The 14,540-nt window shown below is 43.0% G+C and overlaps 1 protein-coding gene across 2 annotated transcripts in view; it reads right to left on the reverse strand.

Annotated features, from left to right (window-relative positions):
- Window positions 1-702: 702 nt before the first annotated feature.
- LOC139651440 (microtubule-associated protein 4) overlaps window positions 703-14,540 on the reverse strand; it is a 113,587-nt gene continuing 99,749 nt past the window's right edge. The window contains exons 13-18 of one of the 2 annotated variants that reach the window (XM_071528351.1): window positions 13,847-13,903; window positions 10,947-11,039; window positions 9,319-9,400; window positions 8,647-8,759; window positions 5,883-6,075; window positions 703-5,490 (exon numbers count right to left, since the gene is read on the reverse strand). In XM_071528351.1, coding sequence (XP_071384452.1) covers window positions 5,483-5,490; window positions 5,883-6,075; window positions 8,647-8,759; window positions 9,319-9,400; window positions 10,947-11,039; window positions 13,847-13,903 — 546 coding nt within the window. In that variant the 3' untranslated portion in view covers window positions 703-5,482. The remainder of the gene's footprint in view (window positions 5,491-5,882; window positions 6,076-8,646; window positions 8,760-9,318; window positions 9,401-10,946; window positions 11,040-13,846; window positions 13,904-14,540) is intronic. The other variant, XM_071528352.1, reaches the window with a different exon arrangement.

Genomic DNA, 14,540 nt, shown 5'->3' on the forward strand with positions numbered 1-14,540 from the left:
TCTCCACTAGAGGGCACTGTTTATCTTAGTTTCCTATTTAGCACTTCATAAGCACAAAACCACTTTTATTGATTAACATCATTGTTCTGTGGCTGAAAATTTGAATTCACCAGCCTCTCTGGCCAGTGGAGGGAAGATTTGACTTTTCACCCTGGGGCTAACAGCAAAAAGATGATACTTTATACAGTATTTAACATTTTCACACTTAATTTGGACTTCACATCATACTGATTATACAAGGTAAATGTGAGCAGCTAAATCCCACCTGGCCAAAACATATTGTGGCTGGGTGGGTAGTGGTTAGAAAGACCACCTTTGAAATGGAGGACCTGAGCTCAAGTCCCAGTGTCGGTCAGCTTGGCTCCCAAGTCTAGACTTGAGTGAAGACCAGACTTGTGTCAAATCGTAATTGCAAATATCATATTAGTTATGTCATATGATCAAATGCAGTAAAATGTTAAGTCTAGAGTAGAGAAAATAGCGATTTGATCAGGACACGATCACTCTTATCTGATATATTATAGCAAAAAACCCCCCAAAAAACAACTTTGTCTGACAACTGTTTCAGTGAGTGGTGTATGTTTGTCTTCAGCCAAAAACAGAGCTGTATACATCATGGCTCATAACTGGCTTTAACATTTCCTAAATGGTATGATAGACAAGGAAAGTTGAAATGTAAACCAAGACACAAGTCTAATGATGAACAGTTTTTTATCCATTTTATTTCATGTTTAATAATCACATCACTAATTAACAAGTAATCACAATAAACACTTCTTTCAAACCAAAAAATAAAATTCAAAATTAATGGAAAAAAAAAACAAAAAAAGAAAAAACAAAAAACAAAACAATGAGGAAATTCTGCAAATGACATAGTAAGTCTACCTAACACAACCCATCGTTTTTTTTCTGCATGCTCTGTAGGTGCAGTAGGTGTTATTAACTAGTAGTATACTTGCATGTCGGGTATGTGTGCGCTAGCGGTAGATGCAGCTCTACGACGCTCCTGGATAGATTACTGAGGAGCCTTTAATACACAAGCCAAACCTGACAGCTACAGTTAGTCTTCTTAACCTTAAACAAGGATGTGTTAGGGTCCGGATGTGTGTGACTCTCCAGGGCGGGTGTGTGTGAGTGTATTGCTGTGTTGTTGTGACCAATATGGATTGATATGCTGGGCAACACTACTCCCAAATTACAGGCCTATACACTGACCTCTACACCCACGTCCTGCTTTAACAAGAAATCCCCTGGTCCACTGTGTAACATACAGTGTAATGTGATTCAGATGCATCAGCTTCAGTCCCACCCTGCCTTGCTCTGTTTTCATACCAACCTGCAGAGGTCACTGTATCCTGCAATGTTAATATCAAGAGACGTTTGCCAGCTAATCAGAATATTATTTTCAACTCTTAAGACTGGGGTTGCGGGCATGTTTTAAAGGTTTGAGTGAGTGTTGTTATTCGGGGCAGATGCACACTGCAAGTTTTGTTGAAAATGTCTTGAATTTATTAAGCTCAATGTTGCCGCTCAAACATTTCTAAATTGAGCCGCTGTTGCCTTTAAGAAAATCTGTTTTCAGGGTTTTCAACCTGACTTTCTAAAATCTTGTTGTGCGCATCCTCCCCAAGAGAATCTCCAACCTCCCCACAGTGAAACCCCTCCAACGCTTTCGAGCACAACCACCATGAGGCTACTGGAACACAACGATAAATACATATACAAAAGTGTCACGTCTTTAGTACATTATATCTCAAAAGACATTCTTTCACTTCAGCGGCCCCTTTCTTATGAAAAAGGCAGACTTGCTCAATAATAATAATTTCATAATAATAATCAGAATAATAGTCATAATAGTCATGATAAAACACTTCCTACCATTAAACCATTAAAGGTACATGGACATAAAAGCTATTCTTAATACCCTTATAACCCCCTGCTGTTGTTGCTACTGTAGTTGTCGTTGCTGTTGATTTTGTTCCGGTGGTGATACAGAGTGCATAAACAGTCAAATATCTATATACATCCGTGTGCAATCTCAGAAGAGTGCTAGTGGTAAGTAAAAGCCCTGGGGTAAAAGCAAAAGATCAAACATGGCTGTGGACAGGCACGAGGAAAAATTTAGTTCGGCGAGAACCGTGGCACAAGCAAAGCAGTTCTGCAATCCACGGTGACAGCTGCTCTTTTCACCAAGACTCGATCCTGGACTGGACTGAAAGCTTTCCGACATCTAAAACACTTCCACTTTCAGAACAAAAAATACTCTTTCAATCATTAAAAGTTATTGCCCATATCCGTCGAAACACCCGGATCTTGCTTGGTTGGCTTTACTGATTATTTCTCAAATTTAAAGGGATGATACTTTCTCCATTCCAAAACAAAACAAAATAATAACTATCTTGAATATGGACTTGAGCAGTGTTTCATAACTAAGAGGAAAGGGGAGGGCACTTTCATTCAGTTTATTGCTCTGTTCATGAGAGCATGTGCAACGCTCCTTCATAATTAAGTAATTTAGAGTCACTTGTTAATATCCAGGGGTATTTCAACCGTTAATCAAATACCACCACTCCATCACAGTGAACTTCTTTGATATATTCAAGCATTAAGGTGCAACTGATTTGTTTCCATGCTTCTCCTTTTTGAATCAACATTAAAGTGTCAATTTGAATCAAATGGTATCGATAGGGGGCTGTGAAAGGGGCTGTGACTTTAAAAGTGAATAAATCCTATGAACTCTCAGAACTGTTTATCTACTCAATCTACATAGATAGATAGTTTATTAATTCCCAGGGGTAATATGGTGAATCTCTGGTAATGCTTTTGCCATGATCACACTTAATGGAAGTTCATTTTATTCATTGTTGATCTCTGAGTTATAGCACTATAATCAAAGTTTGGCCAATTGCTGGCTAATGGACAATGTGCAGAATCAGTTTTACTAGGTTTGCGATTTCTGTAGCTGGATAATCACTGGGATAATAGCTTAATATACTAAATCAGAATTTTTGTCTAGAATCCCATGAATAGTTCATCTTGGTATGTTTGCAACAAGTGTGTCTGCGGCATTAAAAGGTGAAACTACTACCATCAAACGCTATATCTCCCTGCCCATCACCATTCAAAATCATCATCTGAGTAACAAGGAAAAATACTAGATCAACTGACTAGGATTGCCCCGAGGATAGACGTACAGTACTAAACCACAACACTGCAAGTCATAATGCACATAGGCATTCAGCTCTGGGCATGATATTATTTTATCCAGCCATGCATTATAAAGGCAATTGGAGGCAACAGTTGAATACATTGCTACAAGAGTAGAGGATAAGCCACATCATGTTCCACTGCCAAAACCCTGACAAGAAAAGTATTGAATACACCTTGTAGATCTTCTTGTATCCAGTTGAAGCTTGTGTTTTGTCAACTGTCAAAAAACATGCTACCGTAACCCTCATAAAACACCTGAAATGGGACAACAACCATGACTACTCACAACTACCAGAACAGTTTGATCTACAGAATATCCACAGCAATACCAGGTGGCTCCTACCATTTATTTCTGTTTTGTGAACTATGACATTCTCTCTCTCTCTGTCAGTTTCTCCACAAAGAGGCGCTCAGCAGAGTTAGGCGTGAGCCTGCATCATCCTAGTTTAGTATAGTTTTCAGGTAAGCAGGACAGGAGGCACATACAAGACACACAGCTCCTTCCACTTCAGAGACACTTCCACAGCATTTAGACATCTTCCACATCTCCCTCCGGACTGCATGCTCAGTAAAAACTTGTATACTTGTATTTTAGATTCATTCAGGTTGAAACATGTCTTCTGCTCACTGTTTGAAACATCTCTTTTGCCATAAAAGTACAATATGCCTCAAGTGTTACTTATCCTTTTCCTTCACCCCTCTCCTTCTAGCAACACCTCCTTCAACACATTCCTCCTCCTTCTGAATGTCATCTCCCTCATCACTGTGTGCCTCAGTTTAGACAAACCTGTGCGTGTTTCCAACAGTTTCTGAGTGCTATCGGCAAAAGACCATCCGCTGTATTGCTTATACAAGAAGAAACATACAATAAATAAATAAAACCTTTTTTTAAAACCAAAATAAAACGACGAGGAAAAAGAAACCAGAAGAAGTCGAGAAAGAGAGAAAATAAGTAAGATCAGAACAGAACACCAAAGTTCATTGTTACAGTATTATTCACTCAAACACATCATCACAAACACAGAGAATAAAGAGAGTTAAATAGCCTAAAACGGTTCAAACAGCCTACTAGTAGTCTAGCATTTTTTTTTGTTTGTTTGTCAGCTTGTTTAGGGTGAGAACTGTTATAATGGATAGTGAAGAGAGAGGAGTCTGGAAACGCGGGCAGAGAGTGAGGAAGTGGATGAGATGGACAATGAGCGAGTAGTGTGCCAACGTTTAGAAGCAAAGAGTCAATGGTTACTGGGAACCGACAGCCCCTACGGTCATGAGCAAAAGGGACGCTATGCATTTGACTTAGCATACAGAAGCCACAGGTGAGTCCAAGAGGGTTTTCCATAGTGAAGTGGTGGTCAGTTGACAGCACTGTTGTTGTTGTTAAGGACTTGTGGGAGAGATGACAGAGGGTCCAAGAGAGTGAAGCCCACCACCAGTCTGTGTACAGAGGATCCAACTGGAACCAGTGATTCCAGGACAACCGGCTCGATGAAGATGAATACAACAACCAGAATATCAGAGAATAACTTGCCATCCTTTCATGTATTCCCGCCCAGCCCCAAGCTCAGTCTATATACAGTCAGCTCAGCCAGATAAATGGGGGGAGGAGGGGTCAGCAGTAGCGCAGGGGGAGAAGGGGCAACAACTATCGAGATGGCGCATGATGATGATGTCACACGTGAGAGAAAGGGATGCTTATGTATTGACGACAGCCTGACAGTATGACGTTGACAGCAGAGTGGTGGAGTTGGATCATAATACCAGCAAGGGGCAATCTTGAGTCACACATTTGCAATGGGAGGTTAAGGATGAAGTTGGCTGTGAGGAGTTGATCGGGGCGCGAAAGGAGGTCAAGATCCTGTTAGAGGGCTACAGTCGCCCCCCTGGAGATGCTGCAGGCAGGGGGCGGAGGGGGAGCTGAGGCAGCCTGCGGAGGCCAAGGACTCGTTGAGGGAGACACTGCGAGGAGTCGGGTGGTGGTGGTGGGGGAACAACGGAGAGGGGTGTTGGTGGGGGTTGTCGCCCTGGGGGGCTGGCCAGGTGATGATGTCGGCGCCGTGGTCCGTGCGAGAGCGGGCGTTCTCGCGGAAGTTGAGCTTGAAAGACTCAATCTGCAGCAGAGAGGTTGGAAAGAAAGTGGGGAGAAGAGTAGAGCAGATGAGAGAGAAAGGGAGAGAGAGAGAGAGAGATAGGAAATAGAAGGGGGAAAAAGGTGGGGAGGGGGAGTAGGTGATGTCGAGGGGGTTGAGATGAGGAGGGCAGAGGGATAGCAGAATTAGATGCCTGCAAAATAAGAAGTCAAAAAATGATGGTGTGGTCAGGTGCTTCGGACTGGAGAGAACATGGTGAATACAGTACAAACCACAAAGTCTTTTATGTTGAACAATTCTGTTTCAATTGAGGAGAGAAACACTTATATCCTATAAATATATTTGTAGCCTTGCAGATGTCTAGCAGGAGGAAGAACTTGGGGGGAAAACCCAGGTTAATCAAGCAGGGGTAGGGGAGAGAGTAGGCTTTCTCTAAAGCATCTTAGCTCTCTCGAAAAAACCTTGGTTCCATTTTTAAGCCATTGGAAAGAGTTTATTTTCGGTGTCAAGGTACCTTTGCCGTTTGCCATTTGGAAACCAGACCCTAGAAAGACAGCAGATGAGCCTGGCCACACACAAACTTACTTGTCTCTGGGATGCGCGAGTCCAGACCCTGGGGCTCCCCGAGGCCCTCGCTACCACAGGGGGCCCCCTCCTTCAGCCCATTCTCCTGGGCAGCGGGGCTCCCTGCTTGCCCCGGCTCGGAGCCTGGGGCCGGGGCCGGTGTGCCACTCAGGGGAGTCCCATTCCCCTCTGTTGTCTCCTGGGCCCCCTCAGCCTAGAAACACATAGCAGGGCGTGTCAATCGGTGGGGATGGGATGGAACAACCTGGCTCCAAATCTGTACTGCTTCAGCTGATCCCCATAACTACATACTGTTGTCTTTTTAAAATATAGAATATTGTTGATGGTAAGTGATTAACAAATGATTTGGGTAGATAGATTGGGATTGCAAATATCTGGCAAGCTAGATGTTTGCTAAGAACCTATAAGATCTGGAGCCAGGCTGAGGTGGTGAGAGGATGGAATTACAACCACAAAAATAACTGAACTGTATGACATACCAACAAAATAACTGAACATGACTGATGGATGTAATAATAGAACAAAATAAATTGCAAAACAAGGCAATACATAAGAAAAAAGCAGATGCAGAGCACAATGTGTAGAAAAAGGTGCAGAAATGATAGTTTTCCTGAACCACAAACATTTATGTACAATCTTATATATCTATACAAATGCTTGAATGTCATTATTTTACTTTAGATGAAAGAAATGTAAAATTAATTCAGGTGTTACTATTTACTACCGACTACTTACTACAGACTAACAGCAGATGGCACTAGAAACACATTGTAATGAAACCCAGTGGAAACTATGTAAAGGAACAATTAAGAAGCCCCACATGGCTTTAAACTTTGAACACAGACTAACAATAAAATATGAGATTTTTGTTGTTGTTGTTGTTGGAAAACATCTCAAGCCTTTGTAAAATAGACTTTAGTTAACTTGCATATCAAAACACTGAGAAAAAATTCTCTCTCCATGAATTCATTCATTATTATGTGAATGCCATTCTTATGGCATTCTTATGTGAAAGTGTCCTCACTAAGCGGGACGGTGGAGATGATGAGTGATCTTCTTCAGACAGGGCATGCAAAGCAGTGTGTGATACAATACAAAGGATGTCATCATGCAGTGATCACGACACACAGATGGGCTGCCATAGGCTGAGGGGACAGGTGACATCATATCAGATCTTGTCACTGGCTCGAATGTTTGATTTCCTCGTGTTGGCAAGCCCCTCCCACACAATCATCCAATCCTCATGAGGTACTATGGTGGTTTCCTTTTGTCTCAGTCAAATCCCTGTTATATTTTAGAAATCCATGACCATCCCCCATCTTTTTTTATCACCTATGGAGAGCTATGCTTTACATCCCTTAATGCCTACATCCTTTCTCTGTCTGCCCATCCTCCCCCAGTGTCTCGCTCAATGTGCTGGACAGAGCCGAGGTCAGCGCTGCAGGGGAACATCCAGATGATTTCACAACGGAGGGACAGAGGGTCAGGAGGAGGGGAACCAAATGGGGGTGCGGAGGGTTCGGGGGTTTGAGATGTTTTCAGTTGCTGCAGGTGGCGTGTGACATGCTGTCATCATCAATGACTGTAGCTGGAAGCCACCCGGCATCTTTTCAATGTTGTTATGAACACAGTGGCGAAAGAGGACAAGCATGAAAAACCTGCAAAATGTTCTCTTTATCCACAAATACCTTCCTAATTTGTAACTGACACATTTTTATATATAAACATGCAGACGCACACAAAATTAAGAGACAGAGGCTTTCCAGGCTGACCAGTTTAACAGGTCTCCACAATGCATTGAAAAAATATCAAAAGCACAGTACTGACAATTTACAATATAAGAGGGTGACTTCTTTCTCAGATGTAACAGTGCTTTGGACAAGGTATTTTTGTACTATTCAAAATCTAATGAATAAAGTTTGCTTTCCATTAGTATTTCGTAAGACATAAGACATTTTCCAGACAGTACAGTGAAGACGGCCAGGAGCGGGAGGTGAGATAAATGTGACAGCATAGCATGAGCCATTTTCAAACTCCTGCAGTTATAATACTGCATGACTTTTACAGGCAAGCGCAAAACATTACATAACCACCTGCTCACTTTTACTATTACTGTACCAAAGACCAGGGGTCAGTGAAGCTTTTGCAGATGCGGGACCCATGTGTGAAATTTATTCTCTCATTCTGGGACACAGGTCATAGGCTTATGAAAACACTGTAGCATTTGCCATGCAAGGACCCATTAGGAGTAGGCCACAGTCAATTTAGGGCCTTGACCTGTTGTTATAGAGACCAGACTGACAGTGAGCATATACTAGATTAATATGGCTGTGTTCACACTAGCCTGCTTTTAGTCAAAAGATCGCTGCCTCAACTGCATTTTATGCTGATAATGAAAAACAGGTTGTGGAACTCCCACAACACATGTTCTCCATAATGACTCTTTAGGGTCAGAGTAACAACTTCGACTAACATTTCTACTGCCACTTTCCGCTTTTTCATTCTGGTTGTTGTTGATGTTGTGAACTGTCACTTGCCAATGTACTGTGAAACCTGCCTCATCTTTGTTGTGATTGGTTGGACCACAAAAACAATATGGTCCAAGTCATGTGGTCCCCTCTAAAATGTTTACCGGATCTCTACTTCAGAAAGTTCTCTGCTCTGCCTGAAAAGACGCAAGGTGCAAAGAAGACACTGGCAGTTTGTAGAGAGCAGAATAGTGTGAACACAGACTAAAGGAAGTCTTTTGGAGGGATAATCTCACCTTGATGTTTCCTCCGCCAGGTGAATGGCCCAGATTGTCCATGGAGCCCACTTTGGGCTGAGCCTTTCCCTTAAAGTTCGTTTTGTGGGACTCGATCTTCACATCGCCACCGCCTACAGGACACACATGTGGTTAGTGTGATGACCACACACACACACACACACACACACACACACACACACACACACTCACACACACACTTCCATGTACATGTTTAAAGTGGATATCAACCTTTTTGCAATAGTAAACAGCAACATCAAGGTAAAAACAAAAGGCTTCTAGTAAAATAATCATACAGCCCCCAGATGTAAGGGGCGTGCATGCTTACTGTACAACAATGGTTTTACTTTTCCATTGTTAATACATCGTTTGTTTTTCCACTGACTTTCCTGGATAAAATATTCAAATAAAAGAGAAAAAAAGTCTGATTTAATGGGTTTCATTCCAGACCACAAGGTAATACAAAATAGCAGTGGTGTGTAGACTTTTCATATTCACTATATATGCACGCACGCACGCACACCAACATTGCGGGACAAATGTCTGTGAGTATGGAGTATTGCAGTATTTGCAATCATCCCACAAAACATTTGAGCCTGGAATCCTAAATAAAATGCTGATGCCTTGAGAAATATAGGAGGGACAAAACAACATTTCCCAGCAGCGCCTCACCAGGCTTGTGCTTGATGTTGTCCTTGGAGCCGCACTTCGACGTCACCTTACTCAGGTCCACCTTCTTGTTGAGTATCTGCACCTGTCAAACAAATGTCAAACAAGACTTTTTCATCACTTTCATCACATATCAAAATAATGGATTGGGTTTCCAAAAAAGGCATTGTACAATGGATTCTCCATCCTCCATATTGTGGCAGGTGCCCACAGGCAAAGACAAACAAGAGAAATTAGAATTGTCATTTTAAGATCATGTTACTTCCATCATAGGTCAGTTGACATGGATGATCTTGTGCTGAGCTGCTTTTGGGAGAGTCCAGACACATGGCGAAGACCGGGGCATTAGGAAACCTCTTCCAGCCTTCCATTTATGAAATACACACTTTTATCATAAAATGCATTACAATATCTGCCTCTGTAATCCTATGTGGTGACATAATATTGTGCAAGCGCTGTCAATGTGGCCAGGTCTCCCTGTAATGCTCAGAATAAAAGTGCAACACACCAAAAGAAGAAGCCCAGGAGAGGACAGTATTATATCAGGGGACCAGAATTAGGTTTACACATCTGCAGGGCAAGTCTGTGATGCCTTGCCTGTGAGACATTTCAGAAGTGAACAATTCCAATTTTAGCTCTCTGTGACAATACTGTCCTCGAAGAATCAAAGCAGAAAGACTTTGTGGAGAGAGAGCCAATCGGAGCCCAGTATTTGTGAAAGGTCAGAGGTAACACAGGTAAAGCTGGTGTTTGATTGCTCGACTGATGTTTAGTAAGTTAGTAACAGGGCAGGACAAGACAGGAAGGGACTAAGGAAGCATTGGGACTGTGAAACAGGTTCTGGGGAAGGACTGGTACTTGAGGTTTGCTAGCATGCTGTCCAATTGTCCAATACATACAGCTCCTTCTACTTCCAAGGGTCCAAACAAGAGCAGCACTTTGTGTTTTGGAGGCCTTGAGTAGTTCCAATCTACTGACTGTAATCTAAAACATACTCATGTTGGCACCAATAAAGGAACTACTGTCAGACTAAGACAAAGTCTGCATTTGTTTCTACTCTCAGTGGACGCCGTTACTGCTCCACTTATTTGACTTCATTTTCTACGTGGCCCAGGAGCGAGGAAGAGACGAAAACATGATATTTCATGTTTGCACTGTCGTTCTTGTAGTCGTGAATCATGCAGTGCCTATATGGCAAGGTCACGTCCTCCACAGCCGCAGTCAGGGATGCTCCCTCTGAGCCCTTGCTGGCCAATGGTGTGTGTCATCCATTAATTTATACTTGTATAACTTGCTGTGGGTCAAGGCCGTGCAAACAGCGGGCGTTTTCCAGTGGAGCGTTGAGGGGATTATAGCATACATACTAACCCTGCCTTTTACCTCTTAAAAAATCACTTCTCCTATGAGTTTCCACTCAACTTTTGGCCCTGTTGATTTTCCACAAATCCAATATAAAAAAAGTACATATGCTTATCCAATTGTAGATGCCTGCCTAATGGTGACTCTCGTTTCCATCTCCACTGTTTAAGGTGCCAACGTTCTTCGACAGTGAATGGATCTTCATCAAGTCAGAACGTTTGACAAGTCAGCCAGTGTGTACGAGCACTGGTCGCGGGCTGGGCAGTACTTACTTTCCCTCCACCAGGAATATGCTTGATATTGTCCTTGGAGCCCAAGCGCGAGGTGACGTGGCTGAAGTCCAGCTTTTTGGAGACTACCTGAACCTATATGGACACAGTATAGCAGCAAGAGGGGAAAGAAGAGGGGAGAAGGGGAGGGGAGGGGGGATGGCACGAGAGGAAGTGAAAGGAGAGGAGAGGAGAGGAGAAGAGAAGAGAAGAGGAGAGGAGAGGAGAGGAGAGGAGAGGAAAGGAGAGGATAGGAGAGGAGAGGAGAGGAGAGGAGAGGAGAGGAGAGGAGAGGAGAGGAGAGGAGAGGAGAGGAGAGGAGAGGATAGGAGAGGAGAGGAGAGGAGAGGAGAGGAGAGGAATCACCATCACAGTTAGGGTTAGAGAGGAAAGAACAGGGGGGGGCAGAGAAAGGAACAATCACCTGGGCAAAAGTATATTTGAATATGGCTTCAAATATTTTAATTATTTGAAGTGCGCTTGATTTCAACTGCCAGGCAATTGAGCTGCCTGGATGTTACAAGTAAGAGAAATCAAGTGCTCCTTATGTTTGTAAAATACTTGAAAGGTATTCAAGTACTGTTTCACGCAGGTCTGGAGAAAAGGAGAGCAGAAGCTGCTGGAGGCCACACAGAGGTTCTTTATAGTGCACACACATGCAACGCAACACATAAACACCTGTCCCTGTGTCCAGAATAATCCACCGGACCCTCATAATATGTATTGCCCCTTAAGGTGGCGAATCAGAATCATAATCAGTATGTATTCATGTCAACCAGCTAACCATAACCCTAATGAAAATGTGTTTCTCTTTCACGCGGCGGCCTTGCCGTATTGATGAACCAATTTATCGTGTCGAGCACACTAGACCTTTACACAGACTGACGCAAAACCAAAATCACACTGTGATGGTTTCATTTCAGTTGAACTGCTGGAGCTAACAGACCAAACCCCAATCAGACAGAGAAATATGATATATTCATGTTAGTTGTGATGAGTAGGTTTTTGAGTTAAGGTTAATCATAGCAAACACACTCTTTCAAACACACACGCACAGACTTGTCGGTAGTAGGCCACAGCTCAGTCCCATGACAGCCAGTGTGGTTCCTCTGGGTGTCATTATGGTGGTTTAATTAGGGAGATAGAGAGCCTTAGCAGCTGCTGCAGTAACACCACAGTTCAGTGAGCAGACCTCTCTGGACTTCTTGTGTGTATACGACAGAGTGAGTGTGTGTTTGTCTGTCTTTGCACGCATCCTTGTATTTATGTATTTGTGTGTATGTGTGCCCCCCTGTGCCAACATCTTAAATTACTGTATGCTGTGCAAGGACTCGGAACAACCTTGTGTCAGGGTTCGCCAATTTACTTTACAGCCAGACAGTTAGCTACTTGAGGGCAAGCCAACTCTAACTACTTGAGAAAGTATCAGCTGCCTGTTTTGCAGTATAACAACTATCTAATTGGACTCTTGGCTGTCTGGCTGTACCATAGAACTACAATGGGGAGAATGGACACATTTTGGACACGTCTCCTTTAACCCCTACACACACTGAGAAGAGGGATCTAAATGAGGAAAACCCTCTTGTGGGGGGTACACTAGTCCCCTTCCACATAGATTCCCACCCAAACATTTTTTTGATCTATGTGACGGAAATTCAATCATCTATTTTATAATTTTGTAAATTCCGACTTTGTCCGTCTCTGCTGTCAAGACTTTCAAATCTAAGAATTTATAACTTTGTGATGCTAATAGGCTTCTCCAGTAACTTAGCTGCTCCCTGCAAGTACCTGGACGGCCCGCGGGGATCGATACCATGGGAACTGAAGGACACAGATTTGAATAGGAATTCTACCCATTCTAGATCTGAGCCTTGTGTTAGTCTGGAAGGGGAGGAGCAAAAGTTTGCATCCTCTGGGGCCATTTTGCATTTCCAAATCAATTAAATGGTTTTAATTGATTTGGGAATGATGAAAGAGATGAAAATGGCTACTAGAAACGGCCCCTGATGGGATCTGTACCATGAAATGGAACCAAAGGCAAGAGTGTAGGGTGATGATGACCTGAGCTACTGATTCTAGGTCAGCTTTCTCATTTCTAATGTAATTTGTCATTGCTAAAGGTTTTATTGGTAAAGCGAATCCCAGTCAATAGCAACTTTACCCTGGGTCAGGGTTAGTTAATGGCATAGTGCTCTAACCGGACTGGGAGCTTCTCTTTCACAGTCAGTTCAATCCATCTAAAAATTGCTCCTTCATATGATGCAATGTTTCTTCTGTCAACTTTCATGGAGGTTAAATCCTGTATTTGTAACCAAAGTTACACAGCCCTTGAAGCAGCTTTCTAAATTGGGAAGCAGGAATAATCATTCATCAGTCACTTAATTACACTTGTTCAGTGTCTCCAGAGATCTGTCTGTATTTCTGTCTGAATCCAGATGGAGAATGCGAAGCAACGGCTGTAATAGAAGACGAGTGAGTAAATGTGTATGAGTTTTAAACTGTGTGGCAATACGGGATGGACGCATTGCTTGCCCAAGCCTATGGCTAGTAAATTTCAGTCTGGGCTAGTGCCCTCATTGGCCAGAATTGAAATGGAAGATAATGGAGATGATATGGAGTTAACATCCAATTAGTTATATTCTAGCATATAGACGAGTGCCTGCAATCCTTCATCCCAATGACAATGAATGGAATATAGCAACCACAATTTATGAGTTGCCTTGTGGTTTGTGGAGAAACTGTACAGCTGAAAAAAGAGTAGCCAGTCAGTTTATATGACAAAGAACATAACATGAAAGGCAGTATAAGGGAAATAGCAAAACATGTCTGAACAGAGAGAGAGAGAGAGAAGAGAGAGATGGGAGGTGTGTGATCGTGGTGGGGACGATGGGGAGGGAACTCACTTTGCCCTGGCTGGTGTCTTTGGAGGCGTCACCCCTGTTCTGAGAGGCAGAAGACACCTGGGGAGACAAGCCCACCCTGGGTCAACAACAACACGCCACAACAACACAGAGGAGGAGGAGGTGGAGGTGAGAGCATAAAATACTGTGTTTGGATGACGAGGATGAAGGAGAAATACAAGGTTGAGGTAGAGAAGCAGGAGACGAGTAGGAGGAAGGGGTAGAGGAGAATGTAGAGGATGAGGAGAAGGAAAGCGATAGCAATAGGAGTAAGAGATGGAAAAGGAGGTAAAATAGTAAGAGACGATAGAAAACGGTCGAGGAGAAAAAGGACGGAGAAACAGGAGGAGGAAAACTTGACAGAAAAGGGGAAGGATTTTAGGAGCTGGAGGAGAGGAAGAACAGGCGCTCCTCTTGCTCCAAAGAAACAAGTTTCCTCTGCCTTTTTCTCACACGCATGCTTCTACACAGGCCACAAAGGGTCTTTCTGGTGGCGCCGTGTTTTCTGCCAATAGGTCCACATGGTGTTTATTTAGCATGCTAGATAGTAAGTGTTTCAACAAGGGCACCATGAAGGGCCAGAAGAGAGGGTGAAATGGTAGTAAACGAGTGCGTAGAGGAATGAGTAAGAGATGTAAGGAAGAATGAGTCAGTGAAAGTTGTACCGGGCTTGACTGTCAAACCTGAGCAAAGCAAA

The sequence above is a fragment of the Centroberyx affinis genome, unplaced genomic scaffold (assembly GCF_046629955.1).
Source record: "Centroberyx affinis isolate AG114_WGS23_722 - 3 ecotype Tasmania unplaced genomic scaffold, CSIRO-AGI_Caff_v1 ptg001667l_1, whole genome shotgun sequence".
NCBI lineage: Eukaryota > Metazoa > Chordata > Actinopteri > Beryciformes > Berycidae > Centroberyx > Centroberyx affinis.